The sequence below is a fragment of the Pseudovirgaria hyperparasitica genome, assembly GCF_010093815.1.
Source record: "Pseudovirgaria hyperparasitica strain CBS 121739 unplaced genomic scaffold EJ05scaffold_22, whole genome shotgun sequence".
Taxonomy (NCBI): Eukaryota; Fungi; Ascomycota; class Dothideomycetes; order Acrospermales; family Acrospermaceae; genus Pseudovirgaria; species Pseudovirgaria hyperparasitica.
In genome coordinates this window covers 92983-111490 of record NW_022985570.1, presented here as the reverse complement: position 1 = coordinate 111490, position 18508 = coordinate 92983, and the positions used below count along the sequence as shown (strand labels likewise).

At 50.8% G+C, this 18508-nt stretch overlaps 7 protein-coding genes across 7 annotated transcripts in view; 4 read left to right on the top strand and 3 right to left on the bottom strand.

The window, feature by feature from the left end:
* The window catches only part of EJ05DRAFT_226047 (uncharacterized protein), a 1063-nt gene extending 692 nt beyond the window's left edge, over positions 1 to 371 (top strand). The window contains exon 1 of the mRNA XM_033739933.1: positions 1 to 371. This exon is cut by the window's left edge and continues 692 nt beyond it. Within this exon, the coding sequence (XP_033595563.1) occupies positions 1 to 116 (116 nt within the window). The 3' untranslated portion in view covers positions 117 to 371.
* Positions 372 to 2961: 2590 nt separating this feature from the next.
* Positions 2962 to 3512, bottom strand: EJ05DRAFT_490332 (uncharacterized protein; the record flags this gene model as incomplete). The annotated part of the gene is made up of 3 exons (XM_033745869.1): positions 2962 to 3092; positions 3141 to 3321; positions 3390 to 3512. The coding sequence occupies 3 exons, from the start codon at positions 3510 to 3512 to the stop codon at positions 2962 to 2964; spliced, it is 435 nt and encodes a 144-aa protein (XP_033595562.1).
* Positions 3513 to 5097: 1585 nt separating this feature from the next.
* On the top strand, positions 5098 to 5409 carry EJ05DRAFT_480629 (uncharacterized protein). The gene has a single exon (XM_033744901.1). The coding sequence runs from the start codon at positions 5138 to 5140 to the stop codon at positions 5402 to 5404; it is 267 nt and encodes an 88-aa protein (XP_033595561.1). The 5' UTR covers positions 5098 to 5137; the 3' UTR covers positions 5405 to 5409.
* An 853-nt stretch (positions 5410 to 6262) lies between these two features.
* Positions 6263 to 8590, bottom strand: EJ05DRAFT_225954 (MFS general substrate transporter). The gene is made up of 2 exons (XM_033739932.1): positions 8220 to 8590; positions 6263 to 8166 (listed from the first exon to the last, which is right to left on the bottom strand). Exons 1-2 carry the CDS (start codon positions 8447 to 8449, stop codon positions 6621 to 6623), a joined length of 1776 nt encoding a protein of 591 aa, XP_033595560.1. The 5' UTR covers positions 8450 to 8590; the 3' UTR covers positions 6263 to 6620.
* A 1401-nt stretch (positions 8591 to 9991) lies between these two features.
* On the top strand, positions 9992 to 11949 carry EJ05DRAFT_225883 (FAD/NAD(P)-binding domain-containing protein). The gene is made up of 3 exons (XM_033739931.1): positions 9992 to 10323; positions 10418 to 11117; positions 11198 to 11949. Exons 1-3 carry the CDS (start codon positions 10089 to 10091, stop codon positions 11721 to 11723), a joined length of 1461 nt encoding a protein of 486 aa, XP_033595559.1. The 5' UTR covers positions 9992 to 10088; the 3' UTR covers positions 11724 to 11949.
* Positions 11733 to 13482, bottom strand: EJ05DRAFT_480626 (uncharacterized protein). The gene has a single exon (XM_033744900.1). The coding sequence runs from the start codon at positions 13271 to 13273 to the stop codon at positions 11927 to 11929; it is 1347 nt and encodes a 448-aa protein (XP_033595558.1). The 5' UTR covers positions 13274 to 13482; the 3' UTR covers positions 11733 to 11926.
* A 723-nt stretch (positions 13483 to 14205) lies between these two features.
* EJ05DRAFT_505298 (ABC multidrug transporter SitT) lies at positions 14206 to 18388 on the top strand (the record flags this gene model as incomplete). Its single annotated transcript, XM_033747691.1, has 3 exons — positions 14206 to 14226; positions 14281 to 15214; positions 15264 to 18388. The coding sequence occupies 3 exons, from the start codon at positions 14206 to 14208 to the stop codon at positions 18386 to 18388; spliced, it is 4080 nt and encodes a 1359-aa protein (XP_033595557.1).
* Positions 18389 to 18508: the final 120 nt, after the last annotated feature.

Below are 18508 nucleotides of genomic sequence, written 5' to 3'. Positions count from 1 at the left end.
AACCATTCAGTTCCGGTGAAGTGTCAGTTCATCATGCATGCCCGCCTAGTTCATCTTTCAAGGGCATGCACCATATCGAGCACATCTACTCGACGCCAACAATTCAGTACCGGTGAAGTGCACCTGCTCAATTCCCACAATTAAGTTCCGATGAGGTCTCATTTCGTCATGCATTGCATGCCCAATTCATCTTTCAATGTTATGCAACATATCGAGCACATCTACTCAACGCCAATCACCATTTGCTTCCAGAAGTCATCTCGCGCATGCTCCGCTCAACCATTGCGCGCTGCTACAGCTACGCAGCATATTATCGAACATCTCTACTCGATGCTTTACACGATCGCCTACGGCATAGTGGCATCTCAGACATGATGTATTCAGCGATCGCCCGTTGCCACGGGTGGGTAAAACCATGCTGAGCGCATATTTTCGATGGTACTCACATTCCCACGTTCCGCCGAAGTATCATTCCAGGCACATAGGTACCTCTCAAACATCACCACCTGTCGCCAATATGCAAGCCTGTATTGTGCATACACATTTTTTACAACAACAGCTCACTGTCGGCGAAGTGTTATGTGGATCATGTCCAGTCTAATACCCGTCAGACCCTCTTACAACGATGCGCAACTGCAATGACCGCATCCAATTCACGGTGTCAGCAGACCTTCTTGCAGTTATTCACGACTGCAATGACCGAATCCAATCCACAGTGTCGGCAGACCTCGCGAACATGGACAACTGCAATGACCGCATCCAATCCACAGTCTCAGTAATCCATTCCCGTCAATGCGTCATCTCAGTTATGCCTTGTCCAAGACATATCAGCTGTAGAAGTTTTACATAGCTAGACTGAGCACACCAATTCCTGTGGTATCAGTCAGCATTCCAAGTCCACCAAAGTGTCATCTCAAGCGTGGCTCATCCGAGAACCATCACTGCCTGTAATTAGGGCAAAGGTCGGTGTCATGGATAGCCTCATCGAATGTCTTCCGCTATGATATCAGAGCTTCATGCTGGCGTAGTGCGCATCCGAGCATGTGTTGCAGAGTCTGCATTTTCCTCTACAATCATATAACCTCGACTTTCGAGTATTCGATGAAATGAATCACTCATGCTGTCAGGGTCATGATCACACATTGATTCAGTTGAAGTCAGACACCACCCTGGGCTTACTGATCTTGTTACACATTGATTCAATTCCGAGTCAGACACAAATTTAAACACACTTGTCTCGGCACATATCGATTTGTCTCCCAGGGATACGTCACTTGCAATATAGTTTCCGGTGCACTATTCCAGCTCAAACTGTTTGCCATGCCATGGATTTCCATCTCTTTCTGCGTTTGCTTGGCTCAAAGCGACACTACAATCCGCAGATACGAAGTCTTCAAGGTACATGAGTCACTTCCAACTGAACCCCATCACGAGTCTTTCAGGCTCATCGTCCAACGACCATCGTCCAGCGTCCAACGTCCATCGTCCATCGTCCGTCCATACAGGACGTAGCTGAACCCTATTTCAGTCACTTTACTTCACTGTGCACCGGTACAGCTCAAATGTATCATAGTGACCCGCACATCCAGTGTGACACAGCCCAGAGAGGACGCCGTCTCGAGCATGTTTCATTCCAGATCGAATTGGATAGGAGCGAAAACTTACGTCTAGCGCAGTCGATCAATCACTACATACACTACGCTATCATTGATGGTTATTAACGGACTCTCATCAAAAGTTCCATCGATCGATCCAAGTGGCAACGACCTTGGTCTTCCATACAGTGAGCCAGGAACGTTCCCGGACTTGAGTCGTCCCCATGGACAACCTCGATGCGTGCACCACCAAGCTCTTCCGAACGTCAACACCGCACAAGCACACCAATCCCCCGCGATCCAAGATAAATGCAATCCCAAAATACTGCCATCCGATGCGTTGCTTGCTGATTTCCAGGTCTAACGTAACCTTTTGATCAGCTGAGCAGCTCAGTTTGAGATGGAACGCGTTTAAAGGTGTGTAAAGCTCAAGACTGCTAACTCTATACAGCTCAGAGCAGCAGTTGGAGCTGATCCGATCTGCAGCACCGCTTACCAGGAGATGAGCCAAATAGCACCCACTCTTCTTTTCGTTTGTTGCAAGTCACAGATTGGGTTGATCCATGATGGATGTGCGCTGCTAGCCGACATGCTTTCTCGGTGCACTAGAGGCGAAGTTTGATGTTCTCACACAGCTTTGCTGTTCACGGGAATACGAACATTGGGTAAGGCTGAATCGAGTCAAGCATAACGTCAGGCTTCCCTGAATGCGCCAAGTCCGACGGCCAATGTACGCCGAATTGTACTGCTATGACCCGGAACGACTCAAGTACTCGGCTTACTTCTGGATTTGGGAGAGTCTGAGAACTTACCAATGAGCCTGATACTTCTTCTCGCGAGAGGGCGCTGAGGTCCACTTCAAGCTCTTTCTAGGTGACGTCCATCGAACAGCCTCTCGTTGAGGCTCCGTCAGAGTCGAGTGTTGTGTACTCTCGCAAATGTCTCAAAGGTGTAGGCATGGAGGCATGGAGGCATGGAGGCATGGAGGCATGGAGGCATGGAGGCATGGAGGCATGGAGGCATGGAGGCATGGAGGCATGGATAAACACAACATAAGTCGGAGATGGAGAAGTGGGTAGTGGGAACTTGCTATGAAAATGGAGGCCCGGCTGTATCAATTCGGTTGAAAATTTTTTGACCATCAAATGACACGATACTAAAGAAGTAATCAAATCGAAATCGTCCCAACAAGTGACATCCTGTATATCTAAAGCTGTGTTGTCCTTCTCTTGTTCCTCGATTCATTTAATGTTAAGAGTTGAGGTTAATATTCAGTACGGACATTGGTCTAAACTAGTGGTTTCGTGATAGTCGGAATGCGGGAGTATAGTGTTGGATGGGCTCAAGCAACCCTGCGTTATGGGTCTCAGTCATCCGCCCGCATCTGCGCACAAGTTTCATCATCAGGGATATCTTTTTTCGGATCAAACCCATCGCACGCAGCTTCCCAACATGGTGCGATCCCATCGCAAACTCTATGCCACCACTCGGCTGTTTCTGCACACCAATCAGTAACCCTATTGTGTATTTACCTATTGCACTTACGCTTCAAGGCTTCACGTGGATAGTCCACATCCCACTTAATATACCCACAGTTCCTCATCACACATGGATATGCGCAGTTGTAGAAAGGCGCGATAACGTGTGCTGGGTCAAGACAGTATTCACCCCTGGTTATATTGCGAGCATCAAAATACAGAGGCCTGCGATCGAAGATGCATTCTCTCTGTCAAGTTTGTCAGTCATATGTCCGGCATATACGTGTGGTTAGAAATATAAGGAAACGTGGCCTACTGCACAATCATTCCGGAGGTCGGCAGTTAGTGGCCAAAACTGGTCGTCTGGACTGCCTTGAGTAGTGGGAGCTGCATGTGTGATGGCCGTAAGGAGGACGGTGCATACGGCGGAGAAGCGCATCTCGGAGGGTTGGAAGAGGTGGGTTTACGGCGTTGTGCTATGTTTTTTGTGGGTTGAGGTGATGGTGGAGGGTCCTGAGGCGTAGGAGAGTGGGTTTCTTCAGCGGGACAGATGGAGGGCTGTGGGTTTATATAGACTAGATGCATTATTTTTTAACAATCTTTTTTTGGGCCGGGATACCGTGGATGTATTCAATAAGTTCGGTAGCGAGATGGGCTGGGGTCGTCGTACGTACCGTGGAATCAAACATCGATAGTCCGTTGTTGATACAACAGTGTTGAATGAGTGAGTCTTGCAATGGGAAGATCTGGAAGGAGAGTAGCTTTGGAATAATACTGCTCGCTGAGACAGTGTGTCTTATCTTTGTCTATGCTTCGGCTTCTGACCGTCGCATGGTTTTTGGTCGCCTGGTTGAAGATCAACATCTGGCGGTTGTGTCTTCCGTTGTTGGTACACTATTCTATGGAGATGGCGGCTTAGATTAAAGTATTTTATGTAAGTATGGTATTCAACAATACTGGGCAGAGATTTTGAGGCTGGGTGCAGATGTTGGAATACGCTGTAAAGTGCTTTGCGAGCCTGGGGTATCGGAATGCTGTTTCCTGAATATTGAGTATTTTGCGTAGTTGGCAGACTGTGGCCAGTAGGAGACCTTACTACCTGACACACAATGTCCTTGGAGAAGAACTCTTTCTTGATACGGTATGCCTGAGGTTCCTGTTGAACGTTACCGACGCGTTGCTCGAAAAAATCTTGAACGAAGGGTATCTACAGAGAGCCAATTTCCAATCAGAAACTTCCTGGAATTGTAGTTAGACTACTGGCTCAAGTCAGTACCGTGATTCTTTATTAAACCCTGTAAGTCCAGTGATGTGGTATGCGAGAGAGAACAGAGTTCTAAGGTTTTAACTCTATCTGGCCAAGGAGGTGCGTTATTAAATGAGAAAGTGTAACACTCTGAGCACACACTTTGGAATAATGTCAATCTTTTGGAAGCCTAGTATGCTTCCTAGACATTCAACTTCTCGGAATATAATCATTTCAAAGTGTACAAGCACCGGAATCCTGCTTCCGACGGTGTCGAAAGAGGAGCGTAGATCATGCAAGCAAGCCATACAATGGCTAAAGAATGCTGCGCTGCCTTGAAACAAGTGAAACAGTACATGGACCCGCATTGTTTAGAGTCGGCAGGAACCAAAAATCTGCCTCTTTGTTCTATCCTGGTTTGCGGCACTGTTATGGAGGTCGCAAGCTATTTAGACTCGTAGCTTGCCCCTTCTGTAGCATAGTAGTTATAAGTCAAGTGCGTAACTCATATAATCTTTACATCAAAGTCATGGCGAATCAACACTCCCCGTCTGGCAACGACCAGTCTTCGACTCGATATCTACCACACAGTGTGCCTGGAAGGTCAAATGATGCAGACTCAAGACCATACCGCAAGCTGCATGTTACCCTGACATGGCCCCTAGCATTTAGAAGTGATCACTGATGATCAATAACCATATAGATCCTCGATAGAACATACCGGGTCTCCTAGTTCTTCAACTCTTTTAGTACCACAACCCGGTTCATCTAGCCCAGGTTTGAAAATTGCCTTAGAATCTCGCTCTGAATCCTCGAAAATGCCAAAACTACAGTCCGTTCAAGGACCTGGCGGTCCTACCCGGTCCGTTACCTCTCCTGCTCATAAGAATCCTCCAGGACAGTCCTCTCCCAGAAAATTTTACTCCGCCAAATCGCATACCGCACATTCCCAGGGGAGCCGCGATTATATACCGATTTATACGAGGAGTGCTCCCCATAGCGGCTCAACACCGGTCACTGAGGCAGCAGGTCAGCCTATTGATGCTCCGGAGCAAACCTCTGCATGGTCAAGTATGTGGAAATAGAAGTTAGACGGTGATGTACACATGTTGACGTTGTTTTTACAGCTGCATGTGCTTATTCGGCATCGCATACGCCTACAAACACTTCTGAATCTGGATCTGGATCTGGATCTGCATTCGCGTTCAGACCAGCATATGGCTCCAAGCAAGCAAGCCATGCATCTCCCTCTCCCTCTCTCACACCAACACAAAAGAGTGGTACTGAGCGTTCCGATAGACGTAAAGCAACGCCTCGGACAAGGCGTCCCAAGCCGGTTTCTGAGAACGATGATGGAGATGAGAATGTAAATAAGTCCGGGGATGCTGATAAGAACACCTCGAAACCGAATTCGAACAGCGATGACAGTGAGAATACGATCACGGTAAGTGATCCGAAGGACGACTCCGTGGATTTGAGTCAAGAGCTGGGTGCGACGATGGAACAACTAAAATGTTGAGTTTGGGCGACGGGAAAGGAGAAGGGAGCTCGTGGTGATAAAACATTGGGCTTGATGATTCACGCATGTAATGATATTCCTAGGCAAGGGAAAGAAGATGGTTGGCTGGTATTCCTTATATACCTGATGACTTCCTGACTGGTGCCTCGAGGCTTGTTAGGTGTGCTTTATACCATGTTTACTATGTACCCAATCAAACTACAACACTACGTTCTCTTCACCCCCCAAATGATCCTTGAAGCTCGATATCCTTAGCACAGTTTGCATTGATATTCAACCATGATCTGACTTGTGGCTGGGATAATACTTATTATGGTTACTTCGATATAATGGTGGATGGAGATGTCGAGAGTAGCGAAAGGCTTGAGGGAGAGCGAGGAGAGCAAATAGAGTATGTCTCTTCTTTGTAGGACTTCTGCACTATTCCTCCTAGAAGAAAGAGAGACGTTTTGAGAGTCAGAGAGGAGATTTGTGCGCCAAGATAAGTGATTGCGCACGTGAACGGAGAGCTGGTCTCGCTGTCGCTCGGTCCGTAGATAATGTCGCGGTGAGATATCTCATTCCAAGTCTGGAATGGCTAGTATAGCTAGCGATAACTCGTAATAGAATCAGAAACTGCATGTAAGATCTCACGTAACATTGGCTAATGCCGTAGAATAGGGTAATGAGATGTGTGCCTAGAAGGGTGTATTTCATAGATCAAGTCATCTATATCCTTGATTGCGACTACGTGGAGTACATTCCAAGCACATGCGACACAATAATATGATACTCGCCTGCATCTAGACGACGCGGCCCTTGACCTGCTTGAACTTGCGCACATCAATATCACGCCACACAGCAATAGCACCGACCCCAATAACCAGAATACATGTCGAGGCAATGGCCATCCATCTCTGGGCAACAGCATAAGCGCCGATGACAGCGTTGCGCTCCGGCGTGCCGGGTGCATAGGTCAGAACGGTGATGGCACTGGCATAAAGTTCAGCTGCAGTCACAGCCGAGTCCGCCGGTAGCCGTGCCGCGATCTCGCCCGGCACGATGTTGGTCCAGATAGCTGCCGAGACAGACAAACCGATGGCGCCACCGATGGAACTGAACATGCCGATCAAGGCAAGCAACGTTGCCACATTCTCGTGGGCGCCGGAAGCGAGGACCGCAATCTCTTCACAGATGACGAGAGTGCCACCAGCGACGCCGATCAGAACCTGGCACATGATGACGTAGCCGACGGATTGGTCGGGTTGACGGAAATGGATCAGTAGGCCTGCGCCGAGGAACATGAGGGGCATTGCGGCGGCGGCGAACCGTTTGATGTAGCCAGCTTGGCGGATCAGAAGGCCGGCGATGATACCCCATGCACAAGAGCTGAGATTGTAAGTATTGTAGATGTAGCCTGCGGACTTGGGCTTCAGATTCCACACGACCTGCAGGTAAGACAGAAGATAACCATCCCAGCAGTAGAAACTGACGAACAGGGTCGCAGCCAGGATGCAAGCCCCGAGTACAGTGCGATCTAGAAGGAGCTCAAAGGGAATGAAGGGCTTTGGCGCGACGAACTTCTCGTATAGTACAAAGCCAATGAGACACACAATGCCGACGACAAGCAGAGCAATAATGTCGGGGCTGTTCCATTTGGAAGCAGAACCGGCCGCGAGATTGAACGGCAGGAGGAACATGACAAAACCAGCGCAAATTAAGAGCACGCCGATAAAGTCGAACTCGATGAGGTAAAATTTGACCGACTGGAACCAGGTCCTGCCACTGGGGACCTTTGTCAACAGACCAGCTTTCTTCGCTTTACGCTTGTTGATCCAGAAGATCAAGGCGACCGGGGCACAGATGATGGGCGTGATGATTGCGAACGAACCGTAACCCCAGCGCCAGGTGCTGTGGTCAAGATACTCTTGTCCAAGAGCGGGCCCGGCAAACGTGGTTGCAATGTATGGCGCAGTGGTGAAAGCAAACATTAGGCCTCGACTTTTCAGACTGGAAGTGTCTGCAATGAAGACGTCTAAGGTATAGCCCATACAATTATAGCCCACCCAGTAGAACACCTGAGCCGCAGCATACAGCTCGACGCCGTTGCAGGCGGCCATCATGATTAGACCAATGGTTGCACAGGTGAGGGCAGCGAGGTAGCCCTCGGTGCGACCGACGATGTCGATGAGTTTTGCCAAGGGCAGCCGCACCACACCACCGATAATCTGCGACATGACGGCGGTCGTTGCAGTAAGCTCGTGCAGAGCAAAGCTACTTGTTACGTACAAGGTGAAGGTGTAGCTCGTCTGCTGGAGGAACGAATTGACGAAGAAGACCAGGAAGATTCTGAGTTTGTCAGTGAAGTACACGGCTTGTGCTGATGGTGACTGGTAACGTACGCAGCGTATGCTCCAATCAAGGCATTGCGAGACCAAACAATGGCGGTTGCCTCGACGGCCTTTACACCGTACTGGACATCCTCCTTCTCCAAGGCCTCAACATCAGAATCGAGAGAAACACCTTGGTGAGTTTCGCTCAGGTTGATGTTCTTCTCACCTCCGATAGACAGTTGGCGTGCTTTGTGCTCCTGCTCAGTGGGAAACTCGGCAGCTCCCAAAGGACCAGGCATGATGGTGAGGGCAGGCACGGACTATACAGCCTTGTGCAATTGCGTAGCCTCGCGGATGATAGTTGAAACGGCACGGAAAGAAGCGATGCGTGGCAGCAAAGCAGCAAATTCAAGACATGCAACACGCGAGCCTTTGTACCGTGGGACCGACAAGAGGGCAGATGAAGGCGGAAAAGAAGCACAGCTTGGCGTCGAGGATATATGTATGTAGCCGGCGGTCGTGATAGATAGAGAGCCAGAGTTCTGCCGCGAAGAGGGACGGCTGACAGCTGTGAATGAGGGTCTATGTCGGTCTAGCCACGAGGCAGTCCGGTGTAAAGGAAGAACGACTAGAACGACGAAGAGATGTGAAGAAGCGAAACACCAGGTAGGATTGGGCGAATTTGCACAGGATTGTCTCACCAGGAGCGAGAAGTTTTTCCCACCATTCTCGCTTTGGCCCATTGTGGCGCCACTCCCACTCCAAAGGCTGTGGAGGCGTTGCCGGCGATGGACAGAATGGGGAATCAAGGGAATGACAGAGCCCGGGGGGGATTCTCAGCTGGTGGGAGGGATGGGGTGGGATGGGATAAGCGGGGCACGGCTCGAGACTCGGATCCTGCGCCGCCTCCGACTCAAGGGCAAGTGGGCTGGGGTAGTAGTAGCATTAGCACATTATTGTACCATGTATACCAAGTATATACCTATATAGTACTATAGAAGTTAGTAAGTAATGGGTACGTGGCCAGGAGTGTGACAAGGAGTTTCTGCCGTTGCCATTGTTGGAACTTTGTTGCTTTCATGCCAACGGAGTGGATCCCGAGCAAGCCATCGCGCCCATGGCGGCCTTGTGCTCTACCATCCGTTGATCTTTACAATCTGATAATCTGATAAATAATGCCGCACGCCAGTCGACGCCGCAGACCTTTCACTCGGCTGGAAGCTAGACCTAGAACGGCATCTGGCTGCGGATCAGATAACCCTAAATTGACAGTTCCCGACCTCGCTTGTAACGATGACTGGTGGCCAATAACATCATGGGACACGGTGCAAGGATACTAAGTGTGATGTTGATGCTGGTGCACACGGACCTTTGCAGTTGTTGTGTGACTCGTGTCGCACCCTTCCCTGCTGCTGGTTCATACTATTTGCTAATCTTATCTGATCCACAAGCATCTAGATGCGACCCTTTGTTACGAGCGAACAATCTCCGGCCAGACCTGCTCATTGTCTTGCGCCTTGCCATACAACCCAACCTATGTACCACTCCTCATTCCTAGTCTCCACCACAGTGACCACATTGATATTAGCCCAGCATGCATGGCTTTCATACCAGTATAACGATGTCGTACTTGGCATCAGTGTGTACCGAGATGCTGCATTGGCATGCTCGGCCGCTCTGGCTTGCCACGGCTTGTTCCTGAATTCTGATCACACTACTATTTCACACATGGTCCTTTTCTAACACACGTCTCTCCATATCCGATCTCGTGCTACCACTTGTTGCTGCTCTAGCTCCTGGTGGATTTCTTTTAGTCGTTATTATTCCTCTTTCGTTTTGCATTCTAGATCTCTCACCATCTCTTCATCACTCCACTCGAATCGAGCACAAGCACTCGAGAAACGCCACAGTGTGTCTCGCGTGAAGCGTTACGAAATCATGTCGAAGTCCATCATCACCCCTCCGGATTCTCCCGCCAGGACAGACTCACATCCGCACCGGATTCTTGTAGTTGGTGGCTCGTATGCTGGCGTTTCCGGCTTGGTCAATCTCCTCCACCTAATCGATGGCAAGCCAAACCGCCCATCTCCCACGTCGACACTACCAGATCTCAAAGGATTGAAGTCCAGAAAAGGCGTACAGGTCACATTGTTGGATCGCAGGGACGGCTTCTGTACGTTTCCTATAACCCCCACGCCCACACGCCCTTAGCGCTCCGTAACCTCACACATCACAATGAACCGTCTTGCCATTCTAACTCTTATTAGTCCACACAGTCGGTGCACCACTTGCTCACGTTTCTCCCTCCCACGTACGCTCCTCGTGGCGCACATACCGCTCAATTCGTGCCCTCCGCCACCCGAATTTCACTTTCGTCCAGGGTTACCTCAAGTTCCTCGACCCTGAATCGCTCCGCGCCACATACCTCACGCCCTCAGGCGACGAGACATGCATCGAGTACGACTATCTCCTCCTCTGTACCGGCTTGAAGCGCGACTGGCCCATCATTCCCCGCGCAGCAGACTTTCACAGCTATGTCGCAGACGCAGAGCGGGAGATCAAGAAGATCCAAGATGCGAAAGCCGATGCGACAGGCCGCAGAATTGTCGTCATCGTTGGCGGCGGCGCCGTGGGTATTGAGTTTGCCGCTGAAATCAAATTATGCCATCCGCACGTCCACGTGACACTGGTGCATTCCCGGCATGAACTCCTATCCAGCGAAGACATGCCCGCTGCTTTCAAGCAGGAGAGTTTGCGCGTGCTTAGACATGAGGGTGTCGATGTCGTGCTCGGGCAGAGAGCATGCATTACGCATGGCGAGGGCACATCGCACATCGTCACCCTGAGCGACGGCACCGCCATCCATGCCGGCCACGTTATAAACGCAACTGGCAAGACTCTCCCATCGTCTGCCTTCCTCCCCGCACATATCCTCGACGAGCACGGCTTTGTCAAAGCAGAAGAGACGTTCGTTGCTCCTTTCCTTTACCTTCCCCACCCCCTTCTTCTTCTAATCCCTGGATGATACAGAACTGACAAGCACACAGTCTCTCCTTTCCACCTTCATCGCCGCACCACGCCCGCCACTATGCCGCCGGCGACATCTGCGCCTGGTCAGGCGTCAAGCGTGCCGGCACCGCTCTCGTTATGGCCCACGTTGCCGCCACGAATATCATGCGCGAAATCCTCCTTTCTGAAAAACTATGTTACCCTTCCAACTCCCACATTCCCATCGACGAACTCTCCCTACACGATACTGCACCTGCCACGCCGCCGTCTGCACGATCGTCACTGGATGGCGACAATAGCTCAAATCATGAAGACACAGCTATGAACAAAAACAAACCAAGCCAAACAAAGTCAGCGGACGACGAACCATTCGGTCCTGCGGCGCGCTTCCCCGCTGTTCCGCCGATGATGGGCCTCGCAGTGGGCAGGCAGGCGGTCAGTTGGAATCCGTATGCGGCAGAAACGAGGAGTGGTGTCGAGGTGCGTGAGATGCTGTTTGGTGAGGATTTAGGGTGGAGGGCGACGTTGAAATGCTTGGGGCTTGATGAGGAGCTGGAGGTTTAAAGGGTGCTGTCTAGTCTTCTTTTGATGCTTGACATTTAGTATATTCGTATATACATATATATCTACCTCATAAAATGTACTCGGGACATACCATAAAAGTACGAGTGTATTGTGAGTCGGATACACGAAAAATACTGGCTATGCTTATTCTTGTTAAGTCTACACTGCACACGAAGATCGTTTTTAAACACGGTTCATCTCCCCTACAGCTTCGCACTCGTTACCAATGCATTCAGCCCATCCGGCCCCAGCACACTGCCATTCCACCCAAATGGACTTAACTGGAAAAATCTCTCACGCTCACACCACATCAGCGCACTCCTCTTATGCCCCAGATCCATCCACTTGACCAGACTAAACCCATGCGCAAAGTCGTACTCCAGCACCGTCTTATTCGTTGCCTTGGGCTCGCCAACAATCTGCCCTGTCCGCGGATCGTCTAGAAACAGATAATGCATCAGACTGCCCCACCACGCACACACACGGTGCGGTCCACGGAACCGCACGTCGCCCACAAGCGAGTGCCGCCCGCGCGCATACGGCGGGAATGCGTGATGCACGCCAATGTGGTCCTCGGGCGCCCAGTAGACCTCGAAGTAGGCAAACAGCACGTCGTCAAAGGCCGCCAGCAGCGTCAACACGTGCGGGTCATCGTGCAGCGTTTGCAGGTACTTGCGGTGCTGGTCGAGCGTGCCCGTCTCGTTCCAGCCGCGGGCGACGCGCGGGTCGTTCTGCCACTTGTGGAAGAGCTCGAGGTGTGCGGGCAGCGTGTGGTCGAGGGCGACCATGCTGAAGTGCTCGCCAAGATGGGGGATGAAGCGGCTGTAAACGGTGGTACCGGGCGCGGGTTTCGCGGGACGAATGGGATGGTGGGCGTGTACGCGCGAAGATGGAAAGCCGGTGGTGAGGCGGTGGGAGAGTGGTGGGAGGGGGTATTGAGAAAGGGGTTTCACGGGCGATCCGGGGGCGTTTGGCTCAGGGAGCCAGAGAGGGCGAGGGCCGAAGGGGGAGGAGGCCCCTTGCCAGAAGGTGCTGCGGAGAACGAGAATAGGGAGATCGAGAGCTGGAGTGGCACTGTCGGTGGGAGACGGGTGTGATGTTGCGAGCAGGGTATTAAGGAGGTGATCTCTGATTGTGTCTGAGCCTCCACCAGTCAGATTGAGGCGAAAGTGCTCGATGTCGGTATGAAGGGAGTAGAGCGCGTATATGACGAGCCATACTTGTGCGGGCGACGGTGCAGAGTTTTGCCAGGTGAGGGTTACGGACGGAGAGCGTTGTGCGCGTGCCCACCAGAGGTTGTTGGATTCTGGAGGTTGGTCTTGTTCGGATGGGATTTCAGGAAGCGTGAAGTAGAGATCGACATTGTGAAGTATTTCTGGGGGTTCCTGTGCCGTCCGGAGAGAAGACTTGGGAGATCGAATTCGATCTAGGAAACAATGCAGTTTTCCGGAAATACTCTTTTCCTTGATGCCGTATGCGGTCAAGTAGGGATGTGGAAGCTTGAGAATAAAGTCTTTCGGAGAAGGACTTGTACTGTTAGTCGTCGCCATGATTCAGAGCTGGCGATGCCGCGATTGAGTGTCAATTGACTTCACGATAACACTGTTGAGCTGGTGTTGCAAGAATGGGCCGGGAGCTTCTCAGGTATGACATGACGCAGGTAAATCCTCCAGCGTCGAGCCGTGAACATTGAGCACGTGTGGACAAGGCTCAGAACTTTTTGAAACGAACCGCGGAGGCATGGGAGAGAACATAGACCAGGGACGGTAGAGATGCATCATGCGTGGGGTTGGTGGTGGTGGATACAGAGCGATTCTTTAGCACTGTGAGGGATGGTGACAGGGGGAGGGGGGGGGGGACTGAAGTGAACGTGTAAAGATAATGTGGACCTAGGATCCAAACAACCTTGAGCGGTCGGCCGAAACAATCTCGGGCAATGTTCATCTAATCAGATCCGATATCGGGTATACCGAGGCGTAGAAGTGCAGCCAATAAGCACCGTCATCCGCGCCGCATACGCCATTGCAGAGTTTTTTTATCAGATTGAATCCTTCCATCTGAAGGCGAGGCGAGGCACGGGATCCTCATCAGCCCACTCCGACAGCCGACGCAAACCCGGCCGTCTTTCCCTCTCTATTATCGAGTGGCTCCACTCTACTGCTTCGATCAACACTACTATGCCCTTACTATCCACTAGTCCCACGCCTGTAATTCCATCTGATAATCCCAATCCTTGACCAGATCATCATCCCGGCTTTGTCCACTAATTAACGAAATGCCTGCCAAGCAACTTCCAAATTGTGTAGGTGGAGCCCTTGTTACTTTGTTCCGCCAGGGTTGCCTCAATGCATTGCTGCTCGGAGTACTGCTGCGTCCTCGTGTCTCGTTACAGCGAAGACAAGCGACGTTCTCTGATTTCTACGACTGGCAGAGAAACCTGACGTGAATACCTAGACGTCGTGTCGTGCAAATTTAGGTCGGGATGAAGGAAAATAAGATCACGGTGAGTTGGTTCCAACTGTCTCTGCCAAAAAGCTCTCGAGACTAACACCGACAGGCGGGCATCAAGTCCATACGGTTTGGAGGATATCTCCGCTTACTCACACGTGCCGGCCCTACCACTCTCGACTACCTCCTCCTCCTAGGTGGTGTTGTCTTTGCCATTGCAGCAGGTGTACCATTTCCACTGCTCGGCATCCTCTTCGGCCAGCTTGTTGATGATCTCAATTCTTCCTCGTGTAGTGATTCGCAGGCTGGAAGCAATGGCCAGGTCAGCAGCGCCGTCACTCAGAAGGTTCTTTATGTCGTCTATGTTACCATCGCCAACTTTTGCTTCATTTACATCCATACGGGATGTTGGAGCTGGTTCGGCGAGCGTCTTGTTCGTCGACTGCGAGATGAGTACTTCCAGAGTCTTCTAAGACAGGAGCTCGCCTTCTTTGATGAAAGACCTGCCGGGGATGTGTCTTCACGTCTCACTACCGATCTAGACACCATCCAGGCCGGAACGTCAGAAAAGGTCGGCATTGTGATAGCGACCGTCTCGTACTTTGTCGCCTCCTACATTGTCTCCTTCATCAAAGATTCAAAGCTGGCTGGAATACTTGTTTCTCTGGTGCCCGCATATTTTCTCATGACCTTCATCGGAACACACTTCATCAAGAAGTATTCAGGGGCTGTGTCAACATCCATCGCCTCCGCCACGTCTATCGCCTCCGAGAGTTTGTCAAGGATCTCACTTGTGCATGCTTTCAACGCAAACTCTCGACTGGAAGCGAACTTCCTAAAGCATCTCAGTGATGCCCAGAAGGCTGGATATAAAAAAGCTGTTACTGCCGCTACTCAGCTTGCACTGCTCTACTTCATCGCATATTCGACTAACGCCGTTGCATACTGGCAGGGAAGTCGTACCATAGCAGCAGATGTAGACGAGAATGGTACTTCGTCATCCGTCGGCGCTGTCTATACTGTCATCTTCTTGCTTGTTGATGGTAAGCCACACAGAAGAAGACTTAGAGCTTATCATACTGACAGAACTAGCCTCTTTCATTCTGAGTCAGGTGGCTCCTTTCCTGCAGATCTTTGGTAGCGCCGTCGCGTCATCCGAGAGTCTGCACGAAACCATCAACAGGCCATCCAAGATCGACGGCACCAATCCTGACGGCGGCCAGAGCATCTCATCAGTGAATGGAGACATCCAAATACGTGATGTAGACTTCACCTACGTGTCACGCCCTGGAGTCCAAGTCCTGAAGAAGCTGTCATTAAATATCCCCGCGAACAAGCATACCGCTATCGTCGGTCAATCCGGTAGTGGGAAGTCTACCCTCGCAGCTTTGATAACTCGGCTTTACGATCCAGACTCAGGTACGATCACTCTAGATGGCATCGATCTCAAGCATCTGAACGTTTCATCACTCCGTGGCTCCATTGGTACTGTGCAGCAAGATCCATCTCTTTTCGACCGCTCCGTACTCGAAAACATCGCGTACGGTCTCTTGTGTGCTGCTGATCGAGACTCACCCATCAACAAGGCATTGCTTGACTCTAGCCTTCCAGACTTGGTCAAAGCTGTACAAGATGGCTCCGACTGGGATACTGCCATCAAAGCTAGCACCCCTGTTGTTACTGAAATCGTACGGAAAGTCAGGGATGCGGCTGCGGCTGCAGATGTTCTGCGCTTTGTAGATGGTCTTCAGCATGGTCTCGCGACATCTGTTGGCCATGTCGGAGGCAGATTGAGTGGCGGCCAAAAACAAAGGATCGCTGTTGCTCGCGCTGTCGTTCGAAACCCTCGCATTCTTCTTTTGGACGAGGCTACATCATCACTCGATTCTCGCAGTGAGCAATCAATTTTAAAAGCTCTCGAAAATGTGTCACAGGGAAGGACCACTATCGCCATTGCCCATCGTATTTCTACAATCAAAAAAGCCGATAACATCGTTGTCATGAAACACGGAGAGCTCATTGAACAAGGCAGCCATGCCGAGCTCATGGCATATAATGGCATCTATGCGAGCATGGTTCGTCTTCAGGAAGTTGGATCTGGTGACGTTGACACAACTTCTGCACGCACATCCATGACAACTTTGCGCGCTGACGAGGTCAATGTGAAGTCTGACGAGGAAGCAAAGTTTGTCGATAGCAAAGAGGCCGTACCTGATACCTTAGAAGCATCGTCACAGGAGGAGGCTCCACTGGATGAGAAGGTGGCGGAAACCAGCAACAAGAAGCAGAAGAAGGATAAGAAGAAGAAAGAGAAGACGATCCTTCCCCTTGGTGCTACTCTTCGTGGGGTGGGACGACTCGTGCGGCCCCATCTACTCTGGGCATTTATCGGCTTTACAGGTTCCATCATTGTTGGAGGCTCATACTCTGGTGAAGCTGTAATCTTTGGACACACTATATCGGCGTTAAGTCCGTGCCAAGATGGTAACACTATCAGAAGTCGTGGTAGCTTTTTCGCTCTCCTATTTTTCGTCCTTGCTGTTGTCGAATTCTTCGCCAATTTGGTCAGTGGATCATTATTCGGAATGGTATCGGAGCAGGTCCTTCTCAAGGCTCGGCAAGCATCGTTCCATACGGTTTTGAGGAAAGACATCACATGGCACACTACCAATGACCGAAACTCTGCAACGCTCCTTGCATACATCACGACCGACACCAATGCCGTTGCAGCTTTGACAGGAACAACGTTGGGTGTCTTATTTGCAGTCACCATCAACTTTGTTGCAGGAATCATTCTCTCCAATATCATAGCCTGGAGGATTAGTCTAGTACTCATGGCTTGTATACCTGTTCTCTTAGGATCCGGGATAATGCGCATTCGTGTGCTGGCTCAGTTCCAAGAGCGCCATCAGAAGGCCTTTGCACAAGCTACCTCAATCACTGTCGAGGCGGTGAACTCAATCAGAACGATTTCGCTGTACTCTTTGGAGAAGGTGACTCATGGAGTCTATCGAAGGTCGCTCTCAGAGCCATACAAAGCTACCGTCAAGTCTATCGCCTACAGTAACGTCTGGCTTTCTACTGCGTACAGCGTTAGCAACCTGGTCTACGCACTTGGGTATTGGTGGGGCACCAAGAACATCGTTGAGGGTCGCTACTCGCAAACTCAGTTCTTCATCGTCCTCCCAGCTTTGTTATTCAGCGCACAGTCTTGTGGTCAACTATTCGCTTTGGCTCCTGACTTTGCTCGCTCCCGAGTCGGCGCAGCACGAATACTTGACCTCATCGGCCTAGGCAATAAAAAGATCAATGGCCCCCTCGACCCCGCGGTCGACCCTCACTGCTACTCTCATTCAAAGAACTCAGGCGATACTGAAAAGACTCCAGGCGCATCATCATCCGACCATACACCTTCCACACAGAGCGGCGTGGGCATCAAGATTCAAGACGCTGTCTTTGCATACCCTAACCGCCCTGACTCCATCATTCTCAAGGGTCTCTGCCTCGACATCAAACCCGGCCAATTCTGTGCCCTTGTAGGCCCCTCAGGCGCTGGAAAGTCCACCATAATATCACTCATTGAGCGCTTCTATGACCCATCTTCTGGGACTGTAGAAGTGGACGGGCGGAATCTTGCCCTGCAGCATGGTACGGACTTTCGCAACGATATCGCCATAGTACCTCAAGAAAGTGTACTGTTTGAAGGGAGCGTCAGGTTCAATCTGAGTATCGGCGCAAGCCCAGGTCACGAGGCGAGTGACGAGGAGATCGAAGCTGCGTGCAGGTTGGCGAATATTCATGATACCATTGCAGCGTTACCAGATGGCTACGACACACGCTGTGGGCCCAATGGTACGGCTTTTTCAGGTGGTCAAAAGCAACGCCTCTCCATCGCGCGTGCTCTGGTCCGTAAGCCCAGACTACTACTACTTGATGAAGGTACGAGTGCGCTGGATGCGGAGAGCGAAAAACTGGTGCAGGACGCTCTGGAGAGGGCGGCGCGGGGCATCACGGTAGTTGCGATTGCGCATCGTCTGCGCACAATTGAGCGTGCGGATCGGATCTTTGTGATCGAGGAGGGTGTTTGCACAGCAAGTGGGACACACAGAGAATTATTGGAGAGCAGTGAGACGTACAAGGTGAATGCCTTGCATCAGACACTGGATAGAAAGGAGGATGCAGACGATACACCTGCTCAAGGGCCGTCAAGCACGTAATTGTTGTCTGACATATATAGATTTATATATGTAATTCCTCTAGCTGTCACTAATATAGGGCGACGTTGCATGTTATTAATCTTGCCTCCTGGATATGTTTTCCTGTGCGTGCGAGGCCTA